This window comes from Scatophagus argus, chromosome 16 (assembly GCF_020382885.2).
Source record: "Scatophagus argus isolate fScaArg1 chromosome 16, fScaArg1.pri, whole genome shotgun sequence".
In the NCBI taxonomy this organism is placed as follows: Eukaryota; Metazoa; Chordata; class Actinopteri; family Scatophagidae; genus Scatophagus; species Scatophagus argus.
In genome coordinates, this window is record NC_058508.1 from 16,813,723 (window position 1) to 16,840,809 (window position 27,087).

The 27,087-nt window shown below is 40.3% G+C and overlaps 1 protein-coding gene across 1 annotated transcript; it reads right to left on the minus strand.

Moving 5' to 3' along the window:
• Positions 1-4,324: 4,324 nt before the first annotated feature.
• On the minus strand, positions 4,325-13,920 carry galr2b (galanin receptor 2b). Its single transcript, XM_046416478.1, has 3 exons — positions 13,757-13,920; positions 10,505-10,887; positions 4,325-6,999 (listed from the first exon to the last, which is right to left on the minus strand). Exons 2-3 carry the CDS (start codon positions 10,876-10,878, stop codon positions 6,237-6,239), a joined length of 1,137 nt encoding a protein of 378 aa, XP_046272434.1. The 5' UTR covers positions 10,879-10,887; positions 13,757-13,920; the 3' UTR covers positions 4,325-6,236.
• Positions 13,921-27,087: the final 13,167 nt, after the last annotated feature.

Consider the following 27,087-nt stretch of genomic DNA (forward strand, 5'->3'; position numbering starts at 1 on the left):
ATGATTGGAGCAATTAAAGCTGTGCTGCTGCTGTTGCTGTCATGATGTGTTAATTGTGCTCTCAGCCCACAGGCTGGTAGACCAATGAATAATTAGCCAGCTGAGGTTAGAAAATAAATATGACCTCTTTGCATGATCTGATCGTGCTGTTTAGTCGGTGCTTTAAAGCACCTGGTGGAGTTAAAGAAATAACCTTTATTTAGAGTGTGCTTTGGGTCAAATTTACTGTGTGTAGTAAACAGCTGACTCACTTATTTCACACCTTTCAGACGCACTGTATGACTTCATCCTGCTACCTCTTGTTCCTTAGTGCTCCTCTTGAGGAGATCTGTTTGCGACATGCTGACCTGCCTTTAAACACCAATGGTTTCAATCACCTCCTCCTTTGAGTTGAAGAGGCATGAGTTCATCACCTCAATCCCGTGAGGCAAAAGCTTGGATATCGAGGAAAATGTGCACCTTTTCATCTGCAATATATATGCTGGTTTTATACAAAATGTCCTTCAAGAGGCAGGCTGATAGCTACAAAGAAATGTAAGATATTCGCATCATAGTAGTAAGTTTCCTGCCCCTAAACGTCATCCTGAGCTTGCCATTAAATCATCTATTAAAACTGCACGATTATGATGATATTGATTTTAGCTCCTCTAACAACATCACTGAAAAGTAAACACACGCTAGCAAAACACTGCAACAAACTGCTTTGATTCTTTAGGTTATGTACTCAGCTCTCATGGTCAATTTCTGCCTCAGATATTATGTCACTCACTTGGAGAACACCATAATTGTGCTGTAAATATTGACACTATGAAAAATATTATATATATATTTGCAACATCAGTATCACATCAGTATCTGAATCTTTACCTATCTTTGGTAATAATATGAATAATTAATGGTCAAACTGCAGCACGATCCTACAAATATTTTAATCAGCCCTCATATCACGAGTAAAGAAACTGCCAATACATTAAAAACAAAGATATTTTGTCAATTCAGATGTTTTCCATCATATTGCATATAACTGGAACAGTGGAATAAGAATGTACCAATTCTTATTCCACTATTGACTACTACTTAGTTTAAGCAGTCACTTACGGCTCATGCCTTCAGCTCCTCTGAGGTTAGGGTTGGGGAATTCCTCAAATGCTTTTATAGACTGATTTCAAACCTTAATTAAAACAACATGACTCTGACTTTAAACACTGTCTGAGTAGTAACTGCAGCTTGGTTTCCAAAGCAACCGCGGCACCTACCCAGACCCCATCAAGGTCGTCGGTGACGTAAGAACACATTTCCTACAGTTCTTCCAGCCTAATGGCCACATTTACGCCACATAAGGCTTTAACACTCATAAAAAGAACTCCCACTCTAACCCCACTTGGGGTGGGTAGATGCATGCTTAGCTAAATAAGTGTAAGATGTGCGTTTCAGTAAAAGCTTTGTTCCCTCAGTGGTAGTACATCTAACTTCTCTGATAATGGAGATGTTGCTGCTGTCGGTCAATGCGTTTGTTTTTGTGTCAGAATTACAGTCTAAAGATAATGAAATCGTGAATCATCCTGAATAAACCTTCACAAGCTTTCAGCTGTTTTTCACTACCACAAGAAAAAACAAAAGCCTGATGTTATCGAGCATCAAACGCTGTTGACTGACTTGTTTCAATCTTAGATCGAAAGCAGAATTTTTTTTTTGTACAAAGTTATTGTATTGATATAGAGCCTCTCTGGATGTTCTTCTCAATACAAGACAAAAGAATATGGAGACATACAGAAGTTAAAGATAAATAAGTAAAAACTAATCAAAGACAGGCTGTTTTTAAAGGCATCCAGAGTGTTTACAGACATTACATCTTCCCAAGTTTAGGAGTCTTGACTTCAAAGACCCTGCAGCTAAATAAATAAATAAGGAAATAAAACCAAAAACAACAACAAAAAAAAATGCATTACATAAAAATGAAGATCATGATTTTCAGCACACTCTGTGGAGCAGTTCGTTTTCTCAGAAGAGCATAATGATCACATAAAAATTCTTCTCTTAAAGTGACCTATGCATTGATTTATGCTGGTCAAACTGTATTACACTGCCTCTGTACTGGCTTACAGACACGAGGATAACAGACTGCTCATAAATACAATGCAAAAGCATAAAATTTAATGAAGTGCTGATTGCTCTTAAACCACTAATTAAAAAAGTGTATAATCACTTCAGTGCTACACTCCAGGGTCTTCAGGCCTGCGGACACATTAATGGCACTGTGTGAAACACGTGAACACATGCTGTCCCCTGCATCCTTTAGTTTACCACACTATTGGATAACACTTGTCTGTGGTGTCACTTTTTATGTCTAGTGGATCGAAGAATTAGTGTCTTATTTTCTACTAAGAACTGTAAGGCAGGTTCATCTTATAATGGATGTCTTTGTTGTTATGGCCCCCCACACGCCTCTGAAGTACTGATCACTCATGGACCTGTCAGAACTCACAGGTCATCCGTCTTTAACCAAAGCTTGTGTATTTAACATGATTATTGTCCATTTGTTTGAACTACAGCACAGGTTTTTGTTCCTTTTCCATCTTAGCTCGGCTCTCTTTAGCAGACAGACAGCTGATGCTTCCTGATATTCACTGTCTTTCTGGAACATTATACGGAACAGTGTCCTGATTTTTCCATAAAGAGTTCATGTGTGGTGTCTGAATTCGTCACTGTGTGCAAGCCACTCTGTGTGGGAAGTGACCGTTCCCTGAGCAAGACACCACTGACATGTGGTGAATCAATGATTTTAATCCCAGCATTTTGCATTTTAAATGGCTGCTTGTAGCAAACAATCTCTTCCACAGGCAGATAGATAGAGTGCACCTGGAAAGTATTCACAACGCTTCACTTTTTGTACATTTTGTTATGTTACAGTCTCATTCCAAAATGGATTAAATTCATTTTTTCCTCTCAAAATTGTACACAAAATACCCCATAATGACAAAGCGAAACAAGTTTGCTTGATTTTTTTTTTTTGCAAATTTATTAAAAATAAAAACACAAAAATATAACATTTACATAAGCATTCACACCCCGTGATCAATACTTTTTTGGCAGCAATTACAGCCTCAAGTTTGTTTGAGTATGATCTTATAAACTTGGCACACTCATTTTTGGACAGCTTCTCCCACTCTTCAACCTCTTAAGCACCATCAGGTTGGATGGGGAGCGTCAGTGCAAAGCCATTTTCAGGTCTCTCCAGAGATGCTCAATCTGGGCTCTGGCTGGGCCACTCAAGGACATTCACAGAGTTGTCCTGAAGCCACTCCTTTGTGATGTTGGCTGTTTGCTGAGGGTCGTTGTCCTCTTAGAAGATAAACCTTCAGCCCAGTCTGAGGTTCAGTGCACTCTGGAGCAGGCTGTCAGCTCTCTGTACATTTCTACAATCATTCCCCCAGATCTGTGCCTCAACACAACCCTGTCTCAGAGATCTACAGACAATTCTTTTGACTTCATGGCTTGGTTTGTGCTCTGACACGCGCTGCCAACTGTGAGGGCTTATATAGACTGGGGTGTGCCTTTCCAAATCATGCTCAATCAAGTGAATTTACCACAGGTGGCCTCCACTCAAGTTGTAGAAGCCTCTGAAGGATGATCAACGGAAACAGGATGCACCTGAGCTCAATTCTTCATGACAAAGGGTGTGAATACTTATGTACATGTCACATTTTTAGTAAATTTGCACAAAATTCAAGCAAACTTGTTTCACTTTGTAATTATGATTTTTTTTTGTGTAGAATTTTGAGGGAAAAAATGAATTTAATCAAATTTGGAATGAGACTGTTATATAACAAAATGTGGAAAAAGCGAATATGGAGACATACAGAAGTTAAAGATAAATAAGTAAGGGTGTGAATACTTATGTACATATTACATTTTTTGTTTTTAATTTTTAGTAAATTTGCAAAAAATTCAAGCAAACTTGTTTCCCTTTGTCATTATGAGGTATTTTGTGTAGAATTTTTAGGAAAAAAATGAATTTAATCTTTATATTACGGTCTCATTTTGGAATGAGACCGTAATATAACAAAATGTGGAAAAAGTGAAGTGGTGTGAATACTTTCTGGATGCACTGTAGATAGATAGATAGATAGATAGATAGATAGATAGATAGATAGATAGATAGATAGATAGATAGACCTTATTTTCTGCCTCTGTAAAAGTCTGATACATGAGGTAAACAGACGACTGCATCATAAGAGCTAAAAATACCCAGCGAGCTAATTGTTGTTATGTTTTCTGAAATAAGCTCAAGCAGTATTACTTAAGTGAGACCCCTGCAGTTTGTGTGTCCTGTGGTGCAGTGACAATAAAGCAGAGCAAACAGTTAATGAAACATGATGGAGAATACACAGAAGGTCTGAAAATACCTTCAAATTGCCTTTATTAGAAGTTAATAGGTTCCTTTATTAATCTACAAGACAGCATTAATTCCGTCCCCTTTCTGGACAGTTATTGGAGCAGTAGCTTATGTTTGATCATAGATAATTTGGTGTGTTACAGTTTATTTCTGTTCACATTTATGCCCATTGTGAATTGAAATAAAACCTGCACTAAAACCCTCACAGCAGAAAATATTTTATTTGGTCATTCAAGTACATTTTGTTTTAAAACATTTTGATGAATATCTATTTAAATATATAATGTTTTCTTAAACTCTACAGGCTGTTGTGTTTGAAAATATTATCTAGCAGAATAAACAGAGAGACACTTCAGTATTTACCAGAGATGCTAAGAAAATCACAGTAGAGACACTGGACGAAAATTGGTCAGTGCAAAGGAAAATGATCTGTTCAGAAATTATTCTCTGAGGGGGAAAATTGCATCTTACGCAATCTGAATGGAACACAAATAAGAGGATTTTTTTTTCTTTTTACAGCTCTGAGGTAGGACACAAGCTTACAGCGAAACAGAGCGAGAGAGACAGAGTGAATCTGTCTCTCCATCTGTTTTCATCTGGAGAAAAGATCGAAACAAATCGGCGTATTTCGTTCAGAACTTTAAATACACAAAATTGACACAATTTAAAACACAGAACTCGTAAATGTCTAAGTGCACTCATAACAAACGTATTAATTAATACTGAGTAGTTTACACCAAGCAAGCATGCACACAGTCTTTGCAAAATACAAGTAAAGCAAGGACATGTTTTGCCGTTGAGTCCAAAGATTTTGGACTTCTATTGAGTACCCTTTGCTTTTAACATTTATGAAATGTTAATTCTTTTCTTTTTACTAAGTTTATAACTTTTGACACCTGAACCTTCAGCTTCTTACACCAGATATTAATGCAAAATTTGAGATTTTAAATGCTGGTTTGAAACTCAAATATAACTGAATATCATGTTTGTAGTGTTTCACAGTTGGTTTTTAATGTTCTAACATATATAATTAATATGTACTAGTTATAACAGTAATATCTTGACCAGACAGAACAGCATCTGCATGCAAGATACAAAAGGAAACAAATCAAATTACATCCTGCTCTACTTAGAAAAATCTACAACAGATTCACGCTTTCAAATAGAGTCTTTCGAGATTGAAGCTGCGGTTGAGTTTATGCGAGGAAAAGACCCTACGAGAGATGTGCGTAGCAGAGCATACAGTCAAACATGGGGTCGGAAATGCTGCCGTGGTGTCGACGGGCAGAGGATGGACTTCACATCAACAGGGGAACCACTTTGCAGAGGAATGTCTTTGTTTCAGAGCGTTATGACTTTACCCTGTTTGAGGCGAAGAGCGAACGGCGGCTGGTTTACACGAATTTCACCCCGCAGTGACCAGCCAATCCGCGGGACCGTTTCAAAAAGGTGGAACATACTGTAACATTATGAGACACATTCTGTGCTGCTCTTTAGAAAGTGCTGTAATAATGTAGATTTTCAAATACGGAAGAAGAAAAAGAAACAAACTGAAAGTGCAAGCCATGGTTAAGGCAAACGGTGGAAACAGGAAATACTGAGAATCTTTCATTTTTAGTAAACGTAAACCTTTCTGGCTGAGTTACTGGAACATTGTAAGTAGTATCTGACAAAAACACAATCACATTTTTGGCTGTAGACTCATTCTATACAGTTAATACTTTGTGTAAATATGTTTGTGCATGTGAATGTGGTGATAAGGAGTTTGCACTTTTTTTTTAAACATTAGCTGAAATGTCTTTCACATAAGGCAAGCTGTACCGAAAAGCTGAATCACTTGTCAAGTCTGCCGCTGAAATGGCAGATTTAGTGTCACCGTGGCTTCCCTCGGCTCTGCCACCGGCCTGTTAATCATCTCACACTCGTTCTGTCGAATGTTCTCCTCGTTCATGTGGGACACCTCTGTGGATCCTGCTTCAAACCCAGGCACAGTGTTGGCTACGTGAACCACATGAACCTTATTCCTGCCATTTTTACTGAGGATGCAGCTGAACACTTTCTTGAAGCCTTTGCGGAAATGCTTGGACACCAGCGCGTACACAATGGGGTTGACACAAGAGTTGGCGTAGGCCATGCAGTGAGATAGAAGCCTGAAGGCATAGGTGGTCTGATTGAAAGGGAAGTCTCCATACAGGTAGCACAAGATCACCACGTGGTATGGCAGCCAGCATATGCAGAAAAGCACAGTGACAATGATGATCATTTTGGTGACTTTGCGTTTGGCCCTTTTGGATTCTGACATGCCGTCCAGAGGGTCGACAGCCGTCCACAGGTACTTGATGGTTCGGGTGTAGGATAGACTCACGATCAGCACGGGGATGACGTAGCCGAACAGGAAGGTGCACGTGTCCAACACCTTCCGGTTCTGCTCCTCCCAGCCGGGGATGCACACAGTGCTGTTGTCGTAATCAATCAGGTCATAGTAGCTGAGATAGGGACCGGCAAAGACTAGAGAAAGACCCCAGATGATCACCATGGCAACCACTGCGTTACGAGGGGTCCTTAGCTCTCTGGAGCGTAGTGGGTAACGAATGGCCAGATACCTATGAAGAGACAAAATAATCCTCTCACATTTGAGCCAAATCATGCGATTGTGACAACTGGTGGACATGCTGAACTTCTGAACTAAAATCTGTATTTACACAACATTGTAAATATTACGACAAAAGCTATAAAATGAACTAGTTCTTAACCCACGCTGGTGTAGATTTCTTGTTAGTGACTTGAGGGAATAAAAGAGTTTGAAGTCCATGACACTGAATCTATCACAGCGGAGGAAAATGAAAGAAATTGGAAAATTAAAAAAACTGGGAAGTTAAAAACAAAACAAAGCAAAGATTTTCACAAAATCGCACGGCCACTTTGAAACTCAGCAGATAAATTGTTCTCCTTACATGGTGCCAGAAGGGCTCAGCTTGAAAAAGTGACTGATCAAGAGATACGAGATAAATGAAGCTGAGACTAAGGACTGAAAGTTTTTGTATAAATCATCACACCAGTTGTGGAATACAAATTAAACTTTGTCAGTTTCTGGTTTCAAAGGATGAATTTAACTTTAAGTCAAATACAGAGAGCACTGCCTGAGTTAAGGGAAGACAGATCTACCCAACTGAATTGGGTAGATTAATTTGACACAACTTTGACACATTTAGGAGACTATCCACCAAGGGTGACGCCATCTCCTCACCCACCGTTATGAGCCCAGTGGCTCACACTGAAGATTCTTTGTTGGATGGTAATCGTTCACACCACAGCCGTTTGTGGGTTTTACTGAATAAATACATCTCAGGGAAATGCTTCAAGCTGGCTGCGATGTGCACAGAAAGGTTTTGTACGATTTCCAATACAATCTAATCTTGCTTGCATTGCTTGATGAAACCGTGGCTTGTGTTTTGTGTGTGCTGCTACTGAGCCGTCAGTGATCTGATGCCACAATGCTTTTAACACATTGTTGTAGAGGTTACTGCCTCCTGTCTTATTCGTCTCTGAAGATGTATTAGATATATTATTGCCACCTTATGAGCTACTGTTCTGTTCGCTGTGGAAAAGGATGGATTTGAGGTACAGCAGCCTCTTTTGCCGAGGGCAGGGTTTCTGGGTAACGCTGCAAATCCATATCCTCCCTATTCGCATTTACTGGCCACTTCACCAGGCTCTCCAGAAGAAACAGCCTCTCTGGTCTTTGAAACCTAGCAAAAATGGGGCTTAAGACTCTCATGTTGCACATGAAAGGAAAAAAAGAGATACTTTGAACCTATCTGTCAAAAATGGTGGCTTAGCGTCTAGAAGTACTCAGACATTACATGTGCATCTGGCTGAAATTGTCTGATCTCTCTCTAAAAAAAAAAAAAGCAGGTGGAGCGTGTAAATGTCTGAAGAGATTTTCGTGGTTTTGTTTGCATTCTAAATATGTTTTGCTGAATAAGAAACCAATTACAAAGTAAAAGCAGCAGGGAAACATCTGTTGAATGAATCACGACATGCTGGGTTGATGTGACACAGATCATACAGGATTATTGCTGAAGACAAGATGTGCGATATACATTTTGCAAAACTGCAGCCTTGACATGGCTGCATGAATAACTCCTTAGTTACATGTCCCCAACTCCCTGATTAGAAACAATAACGGCAAACTGCGCTGATATGAAATTATTTTTGCATCAGATATTTGTCTGGCATAAAATCAAATGTGTGGGTTGCACACTGCAGCAGCAAAGACTTTCGATTAAAGGGCTGTGAGTGTGTGTGTCTGTGTGTGTGTTTGTGCAACTCTCTCAGGCTGAACTGTGATTTAATTCCTACTGGAGCTTCCTGGTCTAAAGTGTAACTATAAAGCATCCACTCCCCTCCCCGCCTGCACGCACACACACACACACGCTCACACACACACACACACACACACACACACGCACACTTTTTTGACACAGGAACTGAGGAGGAAAACAACAGAAATTCATTAACCTCCCAACTGTGATGTTCCTGCTCTTTTTTCAGAATGAGCAGGAAACGTCTGGTTGGCAGGCGGAAAAATCTATTGAATCCTCTAGAGTGTAAACAAGCCAGTGTGAGCAGAGGGTGTCTGCTGCAGAGGGCAGCTGCACACTGACTTGGTCCATACTGCCTGAGCTGAAAATGTTGCCCAACGACTGTAGTAATGGCTTTAGAGCTTACTCTGTGGAGGGTATAATTTTCGTCCAGTGATAATGCTTGATGCTCTCTGTAAGATCTAATGGGCCTTTGACAAATGATCCTACTGTCCGTGATATTACCAGAGCTGTTTTCATAGTCTTAAGGTGTCGTACAGCCATCGTAAATGATTACTTTGCTGTTGTCTTACATCATACTACCTGGATAATGTAAATAATGATTCCCATTAACAAACACCATCCCTGAGAATACTTGAAAGGATGTGCAGAATCACAAGGATACACAACATTTAAGTCACGCATGTTTCACTGGTTCATTAACTGATAATGAATGAATTCAGGATGGGTTGCAACTTCCTGCTTCTCATCATTAAGGAAAGCATGATGTGGATTAACATGAATTAACTGATAATATATTAAGTATTAACTAACCATACAGAGAGACTTGATGTTCTCTGCAATTAAAAGTATGCACATACAGAGTCAGCCAAAATAATGTATACACACATCAGGAAAAGAAAAACATGCTTAAATATTTAATTTGTAAAAGTACTTCTATACATATAGATACCTCTGTCGAAGTTTGATCAAATTACGATAACACTGTACGATGTTTTCCCAACAGATGGCATTACCCTTTTTTTTGGCTGACTCTGTATACCTGCATTGAGTTAGAAAATATAAGCAAGAGTCCAATATTGTGCATCCCTGATATAAACTTATACTGACTTTGTCATTTTCATAAACAGTGAATTCATGAGACGTCTCGCGTTAATTTTATGATTAAATCAAAACTCATTTCAAGCAGCCTACACAGCATGAGTCTCAACAAAACAAAGACAAAAATCAAAACTCATTTCAAGCAGCCTACACAGCATGAGTCTCAACAAAACAAAGACAAATGAGTGAAAGGTGATGAAATATTAATCAAAGGCCAACATATCGTTGATTAATAGATTCACAGAACTGGAATATAAAAGTATGAATAAGATACTGAAGAAAGTCATTTGACACTTAATTAACTGAGTATCAGTGATCAGCGATTCTGATAATTAATTAGTAGTTGATGTAATTAATCAAAATGAAAATTTCAAACATCATCTGGTTCCACATCTGCTTTTCAAATGTTTGCTGGCCCTTCCTGTTTCATATTATTGTAAACTGAATATTTTTTGGCCTTTGGACAGCTGATCAAGCAAATTTAGCAATGCAAAAACAACTGGCAGCTTAATCAATAATGGAAACAATCATTACTTTTGTAGCAGGAAGAAAGGGGCTTTCTCTCATTTAATTCCAATGATTATTTCAGGGATATTTAAAAACTGTATATGGATATTTTCTCTGCTGTACAATATGCTGCAGTGCAGTTATGTGCACAGCTCACAAATAAGGGCGAACATACCTGTCAACAGAAACGGCGGCGAGCGTGAAGCTGCTGGCATACATGGTGAGGTTGATGAAGAAGTGGACCACTTTGCACATGAAGGAGCCAAACACCCAGCCTTCCAAAGAGTAGATGGTGGCCTGGAAAGGAACGCAGAAGATGATGAAGAAGAAGTCGGCCACGCTCAGGTTGAGTATGAACAGATTGGTGGTGTTGTATCCGAGCTGGCCGCTCCGCAGAAGCACGGCGAGGACCAGGCTGTTGCCGATGGTGCCCAGAAGGAAGATCAGGGAGAAGACCACTGACACAATCACGCTGGTGGGGTTCAGCTGGTAGCTTTCAGACACATTCGCCTGCGCCCCTGGCTTGCTGAAATCTTCAAAGTCAGACATTTTGCAAGTCTGAAAAAGGAGAAGAGATGTGTCAAGGGAATTCACCATCACAAAGTTTTTGACAGTTTGATAAATGTCTACAGGGTAGACATCTTAAATCACATCAGCTGAGAGTAAGGCTGCACAATTCCAATCCAGTATCACCCACTCATAGGGCTCATGCACTGATGGTTAGTATTGACAAGAAGACAAAGGAGCTCACTCAGAGGCTGTTTAATAACACGTTAGTCCCTGTCTTTCTGAAAAAAAGTTGACAAGCTTGCACGCACCGGAGGATTTCTTTCTCCAATTTATCCCCAGTTGAGACGTGCCTCACATATCAATGAGAGAAGAGCGTTTCTAATTGGACGGAGAGGTTTTGTTACATGTGTGCGGGGAATATATTTTCTGTTCGATCACAAGGGAAGTTGTCATACAGTATATCTCTACGTTTAAGTTTCAACTTAAATGAAAATGCTCAGTGGTGTTCCTAATGCTTTAAAACATGTAACACACCAGTGATTTGTTGGCTCCACGTAAGAACTAGAAGGTTTTGAAGTAACTGGGCCAAGCCACTTGTGGCAGGTGATTCAAGTCTTCGGTCCGAGTGCTGTCCATCTGAGCTGGGGAGCCTTTGCTTTCAGCCAGGAGCAGATCGTTCGAGATGAGAAGAGTTCAGTTATGACCTGTTGTGTTATCACGTCGCGGTAAAGCGTCTGACGTGTTGCACTTTGATTACATGATGTACCCAGTGACGCCAGTGTGCACTCTAAGGGTTTTTTTTCCTTTCTTTTTGATCAAATTGTGATACTGCTACAAGGCGAGTGGTACAAAATTCGAGCTTTAAAGTAAAGAGGTTTTCTTGATGATGCAAAGTATGAGTCACAGTAAAGAGACACTCACACAAGCTTGATGTGCAAACTACTCCCATCTAGTATTGCTGAACTATAATTAATGAGCAGCTGAGACTGTTGTTTGGTTATACTCCAAGCTATGATTTGACAAAATACAACTCTGCTCAGTGAATCACTGCGTTGTTTATTAAGAACTGGTTGATATCTACAGAATTACACATTTTAACAGAATACTAAGAGATGGAGTGGATCAGATGATTCTGATTGCATGTTAACAATGATAGAAAATGATTCTGTTGTGCAGCCTTCGAAGAACTATTCTTAGGATTTCAGGCTTCTGCACATCTGAAATCATAATGCTAAGTGCCATCAAGAAGCTTTGGAGTGAAGGTAAAGACAGACAGCTGGCAGCAGGTGCAACGGATCTGGTTCAAGTGTATTTTAATCAGTTCTTCATTCTGATCTCAAAAGAATCTGCGTCCACCTTCAAACAGTGGCCTGTATTGAGAAATTGCGCGTTTGTCATAGCATTTTCATCTGAAAACGAAACCGAAATTGAGTGGCAGGAGAGAAAGCACAAAGAAAAGCCACAGATTTGCTTCCAATTCTGTTATCCTCTTGATTACCACCACAGAATCTGTGCTGTGCTTGCAATTTTCAGCCGTGAAAGTGAAAAAGAAACAACCCACATATTTGATAACACCACACTAAGCCAAGCTCAGGCTACATCCATCGCAGGCGATTTTTCATGGAATCACCCTAAAGCGAGAAAGTCGCTTGATATGAATTGAACTGAAGAAGCATGAATAAAGGTTGCTAATTAACCTATCTAAACGAACAGAGTCGCATTTTCTATTCAAGTAGCATGGTTAATTAATACTCCATATGTCTGGCAGTACAAATGTGATCACTTGGAGCCGACATGTTTATTGCAGCACTGAGAAGCTGAGCAGTGTAGAAGTCAATCACATTTCAAGACAATAAAATAAAGTCACAAAGAATTGAAATCCTGCCAACAAGGACCATCAAGCCTGCTGAAATGCTGTGATGTTATTTGATGTCATCCACCACTGCTCAAATCTCAGCAATAACCAGGTCAGAAATCAATTATTAAACACAATTAAACTTTCAACATCCTTTGAAGATAAATTCGGTTGCTACTCTATCTGCTGAATCAGAAATGAAGAACAAAATGAAGAGGATGTAGGATGATCACAGTCAAATGACACTATTAAAGGAGAGATGGGAGGGATGTAACATTAACCTGATAAAGAGGCAGCGTTAAAGCATCAGCTGCTTGATGCCGCAGAGGAATTTTCTTCACAGCTCTGTGTTTATGCCTGACTTTAGCAGCCTCACGATGAGGCTGAGTCCCCTTTTTTTTCTCCACCAGGGAAGACAATCTGGAGTGATATTACATTTCTGACTGCAGAGGGATGTCGAGGCAGAGACTCGAGTCAGCGCAGAACATGTGGAGAAGTCTCGGGGGGGATTACAGAAAACAGGGATGGACATACAGGAGATTTATGAGCTGGTAATAGAGAGTGCAGGACCTGACAGGTGGTGGAATTTGCAGACTTAAGCTGAGCTCAGTGTGATATATGTTGACTGTATAATTTAAAATCTCTGGAAATTAAACAATGAGTCATGAAGAGAGCTGAGCCAGAGAGGATGAGCAGGAGGAGGGTGATGGGGACGAAGCGCAGCCTATCAGACTCTGTGGGAAAACATCTTGATTTTGACATGAGTGTTTTCAGTATTAATAAATGGGGAGCAGGCACTGATATGACAACAGATTACATCACCACATTTTGCATTTTTGTCTATAAGCAACAGAGCCAGATATTAAATCTTCCTCTGAGATTAACATCCAAACTTTAGATATCAGTCGAGCAGCTTTAACATTTCTGCGTCTTGAATTCAAATGACTAAAGAGGAATTACTGATCATGTCATAAATTTTACATGTTCTGTAGATTCTTTCCAACACGTCTGTTTGCGCACAAACCGCAGAGTAAGCATGCAGATGCAGTGTGATAAACCTACCGGGCTGATGGTGGTTGAGCAGTATCCACAGCTTCAAGCACTCTGCTCAGACTCAGAACAACAGTGTCAGCAGACCTGCTCTGTTAAGATGCTCATACTCCTCACAGCAGAGCCTCTGTTCTCCCAGTGTACATGGCTATCTGTCTGTGCTGCTGGTATCTTACTCTTTCTCCGCCCCAAGCCCCCCCCCCCCCCCCCCCCCACCGCCACCCCCACCCCCACGTCCCCCTGGTAAGGACTCCTCCTCCACATTCACTTTAATGTTCACACTTCACTGCAGAAAAGGATTGCAGAGAGAAGGTATTGAGAGAGGCTGCAGCGATCAGTAATTTATTCACAATTTGTGCACAATGCGAAGTTCCCCAGGCAAATTACCCTTAGACAACAATGATCACATCCCTGAAGAGTGTGCACATGCACTCAAGTGAACCTGTCTCAAGATGTCCTCTGCATTTGCATCACCTTTAACATGGCTTGCTGTGTGGTGAATGAAACCATTGTCTGCTCAGAGCGAGCACGATTCAGTTTAGCCACTCAATTCAGGGTGGACAGAGGAAAAATAATATTGTCTGTGTAGACCTTGTTTGAGCTTTAATTCATAAGCAATTGTAGTTGGACACCAGCTTTTTCAAAATTAAAGTAGGCGGGTGACGTTGCTATGAGTGTCTGGGAATTCCAATATGATTGTCTTTTTTTGAAGCTTCTGTGTCCCACAGGAGAAAATACTTCACTGGAAATCACTTCTCATCTGACAAGCTGCATAATTATATGATATTTCCAAATATGTCATCTTAATTTTTTTTATTCAAACAAGCACCTATTGAATAACCTTTAGGATCAGACTAATCACTTTAGGAATTTTCATCTTTGCCGGCGAGTTGTCAACATCATCTACTTCCTGTTTGATGATGGCGGTGATAAATCCTGTGCCTTAGGCTATGTTTAAGGTGTACCTTTATTTATGATCATGGAGTCAATAACAGATCTCCAGGCTAAACATTACCACATGATTATTAGTGCAGGGGTCTCAGTGGTTAACAGCTTTGGAAGGTTTAGATTAATAACCGAGCTGTTATATAGCTTGTACAAAAATACAATTTTCACTATCAATACACATTTACTGGACTTGAAAAAAGCAGTGCATATATTGCACAAAAATGGAACAAATTCAGCCTAATATGGTCTTGTACTGAGCAATGTATGAGTTCTGTGTTTGCCATCTCTTGGGTCCAATGGGGATACAAATAAACACACAAACAAATGATATAATAGAATCTAAACCACAGCATGCCAGAGGTAAATGAAAAGGTTTCAAGGTTTTTGAAAAGGGGTCAAGGCTGACTTTTTATCAATTCAAGAGTAGGCAGGGGACGAGAATGACTCATGCAGCAGGGAATAGACAGCAGGATGAATTCATCGATTGCTAATTTTGTGTGGAGATTCAGTGTGATTAACACCGTCCGCTAAATAAACAGCCTCTTAATGACAAATTTTGTTGGTCCTTGAAACAAATGCATGAAACAATTTGTATATTTGTCAAACTGTAAAATGTCTGTTTTTAATGTTTTATTGGTCTCTGACACATTTGCAGATTTAGCTTTCTATTTTCACAATAGCAGTGAGATTGTAAGAACTACATGTGGATGTGTGCTCCTCATGCTCCCTCTTGCCCTTTTTAACCCAGTCATTGTGGCTCCAGCCATCCATCAAACTGTCAAGTGCGCACACAACATCACTCGGTTTTTCCTGTCACCTCTCCCAAAAGGATCCATGTGCATGAGAGAAGAGGCCAGGCTCTTAATCACTGAGTAAAGCACTGACTTTTCAAACCCAGGTGAGCGATTACCAGCATCTCCAACGCACTCCACTGTGTGTGTGTAGAAAATATTTGGTCAACTCAACATGGTGGGCCACTCCCCTTGCGTTGGCTGAGCTGGCTCAGGATCCTGAGACCTGAATCAGGTACCATCAAACTGCAGCCTCGCAACCTTCAGTCTGACACGTTTCTGCTCCATCCTGCTCCAAACACAAGCTCTGACACGCTTTCTGAGCCGCTGTCAGCCACCATCCATCAGTGAGCTGCGTGACACCGGTTCAGACATAACAGCTGGACGGAGCATCATGTCCAGACAGCAACCACCTGCGGAAAACAAAAACACGCTTTTTCATCCATCACTTCACATAACTGTGATTTATACTGCCGTCATTGTGTCATTTATTATCGTGCTTACAGGATTTTCAGTACCTTCTTTTCCAATATTTCACAGTAACGTGATAAACCTGACATTCATCTCCCTGTTTAAGCCCACAAACCAAGCTACGTACCCCTCAGTGCACCTTCATGTATTGCATCTGGCAATTAACACTGAATTACAAAGTTACGGTGCTGATTCTAGTTTGGATAAAATCCGTCTGACTGCTGGTTCCTTATGTGACAGGGCCACCCTCATTTAAAATGGAGGGTGAAAGATATTGCAAACTGCTCAAGTTGGACCACAATGGATTCTGGCCTCGGCGTCAGGCAAATTAACATTCAGAAATACCTCTGGGTGTTGTTTCATGTGAACGTTTCCATGGCAACCGCAGATGGATCACTTTGAAAGGATGGTGGAAACACGGGATTGATCTCCACCCCGAACACAAGAAGTAGCACGACATTTTGTCTACACAGAAATGTGGTGAAAGACTGAAATATTAACAAGCAGCTTCAGGCTAACTGTCAGAACCATTTTTTTCTGCTAACTTAAACCCCAAACATTTTATTGTAGAATTCAACATTAAAATGCTATCTGACCAGTAGTCGTTCCTTTACTGGTTACCAGCAACAAGTTGCAGGCTCCCCTAATGAATTAAGGCATATGACAAAACTCATCAGTTGAATGTCTCCCACATCCTAATTCATTACATCTCATTGATTCATTGTCTTCAGAGGCGATCTATCAGTGAATGCAGAATATTCTGCACGAGGTGAATCCACCCACCCAAAAGCAATCAAATGGCTCCTGTTGTAAAAGTGTGACACAAATACTGATAGAATCATTAACTTCAAGATTGAACATCTTCAAAGAATGGCATATTGGTGGCATGCAGACTGCCTTGTCAATTAGCATTCTGCTGAGATGTAAACACCAGCATTCAACACGCTGCTTGTGATCTTGCTTTACTGGTCCCCTCTTGCCGCAGGTGAGGAATTAATCAAAGCCATAGCCTCTGTGGAAATGAGCTGTGTGTCTCAGGTGAGGTCTTAAGCTCACACACACACACACACACACACACACACACACCATGGCTCATAATCACTGAAGCAGTTACATTAGCTGGGATCTGCTGTGCACAGAGGAGAGCTGGCGCTGCGCTGATGAATCAATTGGCCAGAGGTGGAAAGTATACTCAGATAAGATAAGATAAGATGAACTTTATTGATCCCACAGTGGGGAAATTCACTTGTCATGGCAGCTCACAAGAACAGAAGGAGAGTGCAAAAACAGTTACAAAAAAAAATGCAGAGGTAAAATAAATTAACAATTTACAAGGTACAGTAAACACAGTGCAATATACAGCTATATAAAGTCCTCATACGGGAGGACTGTTGTTAAAGTATTAATACGGCACTTTAAAAATACTCCATACAGAAGTACCATCAGCTAAAGAAAACCAATTCTGCAGTAAAAGGGCTTGACTGATTATTTTATATTACATTATTATTGTACTGATGTATTGATACGTAGGTAGCTTTTTTCTGTTGATGCTCGTTTAGTCCCACTGGCTCCCAACACGGGTCAGAACTCCCCCAAAGGGTCACATGATAAACAGTGAGGAGACTGATTTTGAGGGAAAGAAAAACCACCATCAACAGCATGTGGCTGACATCAACCATGTCAGCCACATGCATTTTTTCAGCAGTTTTGTTTAGATTTTTTCTGATCTTCTGAACACCTGACACATGACACTGCTTTCATTTTAATCTCTAACTATGCATTACATTTTATAGGCTTATTGTGTGTTTTTTAATGTGAGTAGCCGGTAGCTTTATAAATGTAGTGCATTAAAACTGTCTAAGTGACGTGTTATGTCTTGGTTTGTGTGTCTTTAAAATAATCAGTTTCTCTCTTTGCAGCCACTGTGGCTAAACAATTATTGTTATGCTCACAGTGGAGCAGTTAATTAATGAGTTCAGTGTATGGGGGAGTGGGTATATAGGCATATAGTCCAATTGTCACCATCTAACTCTGAAAGAATATTATTCATGTTGCGTTTGCAGAGATCAGTAAAATCTAACTATAAGTCCACTGAGCGCAGCTGCATGATTCTTAACTTCATTATTTCTGAGATTGCACCACTTTCAATGACTTTTAGAGAGAAAACACAAGGAAGAGAAGCATGAATCATAATAGTTTGTGTAAAGTAAAGCTTTGAATAGCTTTCTGCATTCACATTCCTCCATTCAGTCTGTGCGGGAAGCCTTCAAGGCTGCTCACAACAGCTGAATCATTACTTACTCATCCTGCAAAAATTGGACGATACTACAAAGATTTAATTGCTTTATCTGTCTGTCTAAATGTCTGTTGTAGATTGTGACTGAAATTCTGTAGTAGGAGCTGATGCTGACACATTTCTTAAGTGTGTGGATTTCATGCTGGCTTGGTGTAATGATATAAAACAGAAACAGTCAGTGCCAGACCATCACATCATAGAACATATTGTTCCTCATAGATATATATATTCATATTTCATCCAGATGCAGTTTGAAATGCTTCACAATGAGAGAACAAAATGCCAAGGAACAAAAATAAAGACAAACTGAATGACTTACAACAGAAGATTGGAGTCAAAGTGATGGCTCCATGTAGGACAAACACAGTCAGTCTGATGGTCGGTCACTGTCCACTGCTTTATATCTGCACAAACATTGCTTAGATTGCCGTGGAATTTGCCACATATAATTACGTTGTCCAGAGGATGATCCTGCGACTGCCCTCAGTTGTCCTCTAGCACCACCACAAGGCTCACGTTGTTTATTCGCTTTTTGTTTTTTTTGAGTTTGAGTCTTAGCAATTATTGGATTGCCATGATATGTGTTAGCCTTCATGCACTAATACTTCCTGATATTAATTTTAAGAAGTTTGGTAACCCCTGATTTGCTACTTGGTGCAGTCATCAGATCATGTTCTAAATTTGTCCACTATTTACTTTCCTTTAGTGTTTAGAACTAATTAGCAAATGTTAGCAAAGCAACAAAGGACAGCTAGACTAGCTCTACTCTTTAAGTGTTCTTATAATGTATAAAGGATTAAATTAATTTATTCTGTGAAAGCTAATCTGAAAAGGAGGTTTTTGGAAAGCTAATCTAAACAAAGAGGGCTTTCATTAAATTTTTAAATGAACATATTGGAGCAAATTTCTCATCACTAGGCAGCAGCAGTCTATTTAATGCCTTATCGTCAGTTTTGTAGTGAGCACAGAGGATGTTGTGAGTCAAGAAAACCTTAAGACAAAACACCGGCTCAGCCTCATTAGCAGACTCGTCACAGCAGAGGATCAACGTTTGATTGAAGACTTAAAATGCTAGAGTACTGTGTTTGAAAATGCCACAATGGGTCAGCTGAAGTCCCAGCTTCTTACTGTATGTTGTTATCTCCTGGTTGCCATAGAAACCAGTGCAGATGATTTCTTGTTTGCACTTAATGTCGCATATGATAAATTTGTTGTGCCGTGTGCTTCTGCTGAGTTGTTTTTTAAGGGCCCTTTTTATAGTTACAAAAAAAAACCAACACAAACGCAAAACGGATGCATGTGAGGCTGAGCAGAGCCTCAGCAGGCAGGCGTCACCTTCAGAGACCTTTACTGTCTCATCCTGCAGCTCCTCAAAGAGCCTGAACATGTCAATATTTCAACTTTTAAGCACCATTTTCCCGACACTTTCAACTTCTCCCATGAACATTTTTTTCTTTGTACCATAAAAACAATAATTGTTTGCCGGAATACATCAAGCATCCAGCTCCACATTCAAGTCCACCTTTGTATGATCCAGACTTAGCTTGATATAATGACTCTAAAGCCATGATTATATGGATTTGGCGGTGCCTTTCTAAAGGCCTTTAGTAGAGCGACAGTAGTGTACTGTTCAAACCTGCTGTCAATACACGTATTGACAAACGCAGCCAGCTGACTGACATAATTGATAATTATTGACACAATCAAGAAGAGGAAGCATTCATTACCCTAAGAAACAACAAACATCATCAAAAGCAGTCGTGATGCTGTAAACAAAATGGTTGATTCTTAAAGCAACAATAATAAACAAACAACAAACAAAGGAAAGTTCAAGGGAAATACACACAGGGGAATCACAGTATGTTTGGTTTGGATTCAAAGCAGATAAGCATCTTTATCATCAGAGAAGTGGCCGTGTGATTGCTGAAATACTACTCATATTAGTCAATAAAATATTTGACATTATTTTGTTGCATAAATCACAACTCCCCAGTGTCTGATGTGCTCTCCCTGGTCGCTTCATCAGACATTTACAGCCGAGAACACTGTGAACCCACAGACAGCTCTAAAGCCGCTGAAGTCCGTCTGGACTCTGGCACAAGAACACAAGGTAACTGATTCCTGATTTATAGATGTCTGCAAGTGGGGAATGTTAAAACCGAGCACACCACAGCCTCAGCTGTTCACTTGAAACATAACTGAATGCCAGGCTCACTATTAAAACCACAAAATCCTGACCTCAGAAAAACCTCTTTCCATCCTCCTTTGTGCTGTTCAGTTTTGAGTTTTGATGATTTAACTAAGAATTAAGTTTGCGTGTTTGTTTTTTAAGGAAGATTAGCTCTTTCAGCAGACTCCTCATCCCTGCTTAAATTTGCTGAGAGCTTTCTCAAAGAGCAATGCCTTTCCTGCCAAAGCAGTTTGCCGTGAATGGTCAATTACCTGACCTAAGTGTCTCTCGCTGAAATGGGCTCTCCTCCAGCTAAATTTGTGTTTACTTGAACCTCTACTTATTGGCTGTGATCTGCATGTATCCCCTTGAGCCTTCCCAAAACACTTGATGTGCCTGTAAGATTTGTTTAACTGGCTACCAGAGGAATGATGCATCATGAAGGGCAAGTAACAACTTTTTATATGCATAGAATAAGAAATAAATTTACAAAGTTTTGGTTCATTATCCCCTGAGGATTAATCCAACATCAGCATGTTAGCTTTGTCGGTGTGAGCGTGTTACCATGACATTACTGCCGTGCCAAAAAACAGACCGCAAAGTGGCTAGCGTGGCTGTAGACGCTTGGTCTTATTTTCCCACGTGTCACTGTGAATCAGCTCTGTGGCTTCACACTAGCGCGTTTAATACAACAGTTTTGTTTTGGGTCTTTAACACCCATGAGCCGAAATGATTACTGTAGCTGGACAAAGCTTAATGCTGGGCTGCACCCTCTGAGAATGAAGGACGCACTTCACCCATGGGTGCCTCATCGCTGCCTCAATAAACCCACTGTGATGAATTCACTCTGGTTGAGTAGTGGAAAACATAATATACCATGGTATGTTAAAGCTGTTTCTCTGCAATAAGAGAAAATCAACTTTTCTTTTCTCTAGATGTTTCTCAGAAGAATGCATTTGGCCTGTTGAAACTAATCTAACCTTTGGTATAAATTTGATCATGTCCAGAAGAGCACCTCAGCCTTGGCCGAGCCTGAGTGATATGAACTATTGATCATGGGGCAGAGTCTGAGCCAGTACAGATGCCCCCCTGTGCCCTCGAGCTTGCCGGTTTATGAATTTGGTGTGAAGAACTGGTAATTACAAGCATGAGTACAGATCAACACAGATCAGCCACAACTTGATGAACTGGAAGCTGAAGTCAGCGACTGCAGAACAGAAAAGAAAGCATCTTCGTGTTATATAAGCAGCAGCAAACAGGAAACAATTCTGTATATGGTGAATTTTGAATGTTCGCTGCTCTCCAAGAACCTCAGTGTCATTTACGTCTGTGGATATTTTCATGGATGAAAAACCCAATAAGAGCACAGTGGAAAAAAACATTAATAATTACAGCCATTCAAGCACTGGAAGCCAGAGGCTCAGTAAGAGCTCTACAGTTCAATAGGTGTGATTTTATTCAAAGTACTAAGCATACTTGACACTTATTGGGGTATGAAAGTGGAACAGGCTGGACAGGGGAAAACTCTGGCTGAGTGTAATTTTCCCACTGTAATTTGTTCAATCAGTGAACAGATGAGTGGTACAAGCATAAAGCAGGTCAGAGTATGTGACAGGAGCGCTTGGCTAAAATATCTTTTAACAAAGTGGACAGAGTTGAGTGAAGAGGACAAAAGGAGGCCGAGGTGGACATAGTTTTCGGTCTGCTCTGCTTAACACCACAAACTGTATAATAAACAGTGGACAGAGCCACTGCCATGTCGAGTCACTGTGCCTGACTCCACTTAGTTTCCGGCTGATCCAAAAATGGGCAAAGAGGTCGAGGCTGTGTGGAGCTGAGGTAAGCCAGTCACTGAAACATGCCCACCTTGTCTGAAGGTGCCAAGCTATTTAAGACTAACAAGAGAGGCTAATGCTGTTTTCATCCACTAATCAAAGAAAAATGTTTGTATTGCATTATTTGTGTGAGTTTGATTGCTCGATCACTTGTGTTTCTTTGTGTTACTCGCTAACGTTTGACCACAGGTGTATTCGGCTCAAACAGCTAGAATACTTTACCGTAGTTTAGCCATAAACTAGCAAGCAAAAGCAGTGTGTGTGTGTGTGTGATTGTGTTCGCTTTAGCTTCTGAATGAACTCAGCACTCACCTTAGACCCTATGACCCTGTGTGTTTTCTTTTTCCCCTCTCCTGTCCATGCAATCTTGAAGTAAAGTACATCAACTTTGACTTTCTTTCATTTTGATGCAAATATTTTTGTACTTTTACTACAAGATATAGTAAGTAAACTTTCCATAATAAAATGTATAAAAACAACTAGACCTTTGTTGTATATTTTGTGGGGCTGTGTACTTTACTTAACATTATCCCAAATGCTTCAAACAATGTTCAAACCTGGAAAAGGCTACAGTTTTATTCAGTATAACAGTGAATGTCACATGCTTGACACAGCTGACGTAATGCCCCTTGACCGTTTCCAGCACTTGCCGTCATCTATCCATTTTGGAAAGGGGTAAACATTAAATGTATTAAACAACTTGCAAACTATTTATGTTTTACATAACATTCCAGCTTCTTTGAATTTAGGGTCCTGGATTTTGTTGAAATTAAGGTAATGATATTTGTAAGTATTAGGATCTGCTTTTCCAATTTTGCAACATTTTTCAAAACCATGCATAGATAAGTAAAATTTATTTTTGAGACTTGGGTATGAGAAGGTATTCATATATCAGGTGTAATTTTCTTCCATTTTCCACTTTGGTGATGTAACGTTCCTGGTACTTGTGGATGTGGATCAACATCAGGAGAAGGCAAAAACTGTTCTGTGTTTCTGAGCGCTGCCTAATTTTCCACTTCAGCTTCCAATTATCCGGTTGTCATTCTTTTGATCTGAGGCTCTGTGCTCCTGCTTGCAATTAACTGTTGCTCCCATACCACAAACACCAGATTCATAATCCGACAAGCAACTACTCTGACTCCGCAACACGACCAATAGTTCAGGTCAGTCAGGCTCAGTCGGGGTGAGGTGCTTCTCGGGGCAAATTTATACCAAAGGGTGGAGTATTTTCATGAAGTCAAGTGTCTTCTTGTATCAGGCAGATTTTCTTTTATTGAAAAGAAACAGCTTTAACACACAAACTTCTGTCTCACCTGCTTTATGCTTGTGCACCACTCATTCATCAGTTCTTGAACATAATGCAGTGCAAAATTACACCCAGCTATAGCTTTTCCTGTCCAGCCTGTTCCACTTTCATACCCCAATAAGCGTCAAGTATATTTACCACTTTGAATAAAATCACACCCAATGAAGTGTAGAGCTCTTACTGAGCCTCTGGCTTCCAGTGTTTGAATGGCTGTAATTATTAACGTATTTTTCCTCTGTGCTCTTACTGGGTTTTCTTCCATGAAAACATCCACAGACATAAATGACATTGAGATTCAAAATTCGCTATATACAGAACAGCATGTGGCTTTTGTAGAGATTCTACTGCCACAGATGTTTGCTGCTGCTAGTAACTACAGTATGCTTTGTTGTTTCTGTTTGCAATTGAAGATTTTTCTATTTTGAAAAAAAAAAAAAAAGACATCAGTTGGGTTCGACTAAGTGTGGAGGTTCCAATATGGTCGACTCTGTGGGCTTCACGGCTTCTTTGTGCCACATCAGCAGTAGGTGCTGGTGCTGCTGATAAACCGGTTGGACATCTCAAGAAAAGATGACGCATGCTTGAGCCGATGAGTTATTCCATATTCACTCACCATCTGCTCCGCCAAAGTGAAATCCTCATGTGAGCACTATGCATCAGTGAATCTGTTTCACTCTCTCTCTGACACACACACACACACACACACACACAGAGTGTTGTGTTACCATAGCAATCAATTTTGTAAAAATGCCCCCAGAATCTACTCACAAAAATGTGCATTTTAACAAAACTACTTGGGAACTATTTTGATCTGAGTAAATGATTTCAGAAGGTTTCTCTTCCTGCTCCAACTTTTCCATTTGCACTGACCCAACGTGAGGCAGCTTCTGGACCGCTCTCCTGTTTTCCTGCTGTGCTGTGCTGTGAAGTGACACTTCTGATACTGGGAAATTAGAGGCACGTCAGAGCTCGGTGTTTTTCTCCTCAGCCTCCGAGGTCATGTCTCATGTGTTGGTGAACACCAACACCTGCTGCATGCATGTGATCAATCATTTTGCAGCTTTTTCACGAAGGTGCTGACAGTGAATTAAATATGTAACCATGTAGACCTTCATTCTCTACACATTGTGGACATTTTTATGCATTCTGGTTTATAGTTCTTATGTTTCTACAATAAAGCAAGGAAGAGTTTACACGATTTTACTTTCGATATGCCAATATCCGTTTCACTTTTTAGAAATATTAGAATTACAAACCTTGACTTTTGGAAACTGATATTCATAAGAAGAATTTCAACAGTACTAGAGTTAAAAAAAAAAAACTTCCAGTACACGGCCATATGTTGTACTGATAACTGTGAAGACATTTGGTGAATTCACAGTCGCATCTCAGGGCCAACACCGCTGAATCATTTTCTCTCCAGACACAGAGAATCATTGTGGTGTATTCAGAAACAGTTAATGACTTTCTCCTCAGCTGACAAAGCAGCAGTCACTCAGAAAGAAATTCAAACGGCACAAAGGGCATCATGTCGCCATTCAGCGCTGAAATTAACAAGACAGTCATCAAGTTCACTGAGTGGATGTGGTCATCTCACTGGGATCAGGTGCACCAAGCTTATGCCTCAACGAGCTTCGTCAAGACCTGGACTAAGATCCTTGGAGACAAGAGGCTACAGAGGCGAAAAGTGTCTCTCTTAAGCATGTCAAGGACTGAATGTTTTCTACACCTGGAGGAATGACCTTTCCAGCAACACGGCAAGAGTTTCTATGTTTAAAAGTGGTTTTCTATTTCGATCTTGTCTCTACTAACCCCTCTCACCGAATTAGAGGAATGCAAGGAGTGCAAGGCTTCTCTCAATGCAATGCTTGAGGACTAATGTGAGAGTTCTGAATGATATCTTGGGCTTTTATAATCTAACTGAATAACTTTGGTAACGTCAATAATGAGCAGATTATGAGCAGAATTGGTCCTTCTCTGTCTTATTTACACTATTTGTGAAACTTAAGGTGGCAGATTTCTTCATTTCATTTCTTCAATTGCGAGGCAACACAAGACCTCATGACACCAAGGAAACACAAAGATGGTTTGACAGTGTTGGGCAAACTTCTGTTTAAGCTGAAGTAATTAGTGCTCTTCTCCCCCAGCGACTGCAGACACTTAAGAGTATATTTCATAACAACCCAGGAGAGGTCTCAAGTGTTTTTGGATGTCCACGCTACTGTGCAGCATGGTGCAGTATAATGACTCATCTCTTCCAGCTACAAATGATAACAGTGATAAACAAACAACATGTCTTCAGATTGTACACGAAGGAAACACGTGAGCTCCAAATCCCGTGTAAAGCCGATAGTAGTTTGAAGAGAATTGCTTCCCTCATGACTATGCAGATTTATGCAGAAAGATGCTACAACTGATCAGAGCACATAAGGCATAAGTGTGTTCATTCGTAAGGCTTGCTTTGAATACTCTTAATGAATTGCATTAATATCGTCTCACAGTGCTTGCATATATTCTGACAAAGTGTGGAAGCGGTCGCTGGGTACTTTGTGATGCATGCTAACTGCAGCAGGTTGAAGCAGTCTTGTCCAGCCGCTGGACGGCCTTCAGCTGTGCTCAACAAATATGATTACATAAATGTCTCGGGCCACTTTGTGTCACAACACTCCAACAGCTCAGTGGACCTTGACAGCATCCCTCCTCATCGTGCAAATGGCAGCAAAGACCAAAATAATGGGGTAAAAAAGTGAGAAGCGGCCAGATTTTACATGCCAACTGAATCTCTGTAGGGAGAAGTGCATAAACAACACAGACGTCTTTTCTCACAAACAGCTGTGGAACATTAACTGTCATCTGTGAGGTCTTACTGCCCTCTGCTGCACAAACTTGTGCTGACTTGTACTGCATTACATTTGCATTTTTATTCTGCCGTCTTCATCCAATCATTACTTGTAAATAACTTTAACTTCAACTGTCAAAGGTGATCCAGCTCATATTTTTCTTCCTCATGTGAGACATATGTTTCCAGTCTGTCAGGGTTATTACATCTAAACCAGGACCAGTTCTGGTTGAAGCTCAGGAAACAATTACCAAAATGTATTTAAGACAGATACATCAGATCCCAAACTCACCACCGACCAACCTTTGTGGTCTCTACTGGCAATGTTTCCGTCCTGAGACCTTCATCGTGTTTACCTGAATTACAAATAATTAACTGAGCACAACTAATCATAAGTGTACGGAACAATAAAGTTTTGAAACAATAAAGTTTTGTATTCTTGCTCTCAGGTTCATGCGGTCGTCACCCACGCAGAACCTGTAAATCGTCCCACTTTAATCAGAAACTGAATTCTGAGAAGTCATCTGTACACAAAGTCCAATCCTGCTGAAAAGCTGAATAAATTATTTGATTGTTCCACTTCACGACGCTAATGGACTTGGATTTGCCTTTTTAACAGGCCTCACCATCCTGAAGCTTCAGTGTTAAGTGTGCCCTCTTTCTTATACAACTGATCAAAATTCAGAG

Excerpts from the sequence above, each read along its gene's own strand:
- galr2b (XM_046416478.1), bottom strand. The coding sequence starts at position 10,878 with ATGTCTGACTTTGAAGATTTCAGCAAGCCAGGGGCGCAGGCGAATGTG. Across the intron at positions 7,000-10,504 it reads GCCGCCGTTTCTGTTGACAG|GTATCTGGCCATTCGTTACC; the intron begins GTATGTTCGCCC and ends GTCTCTTCATAG.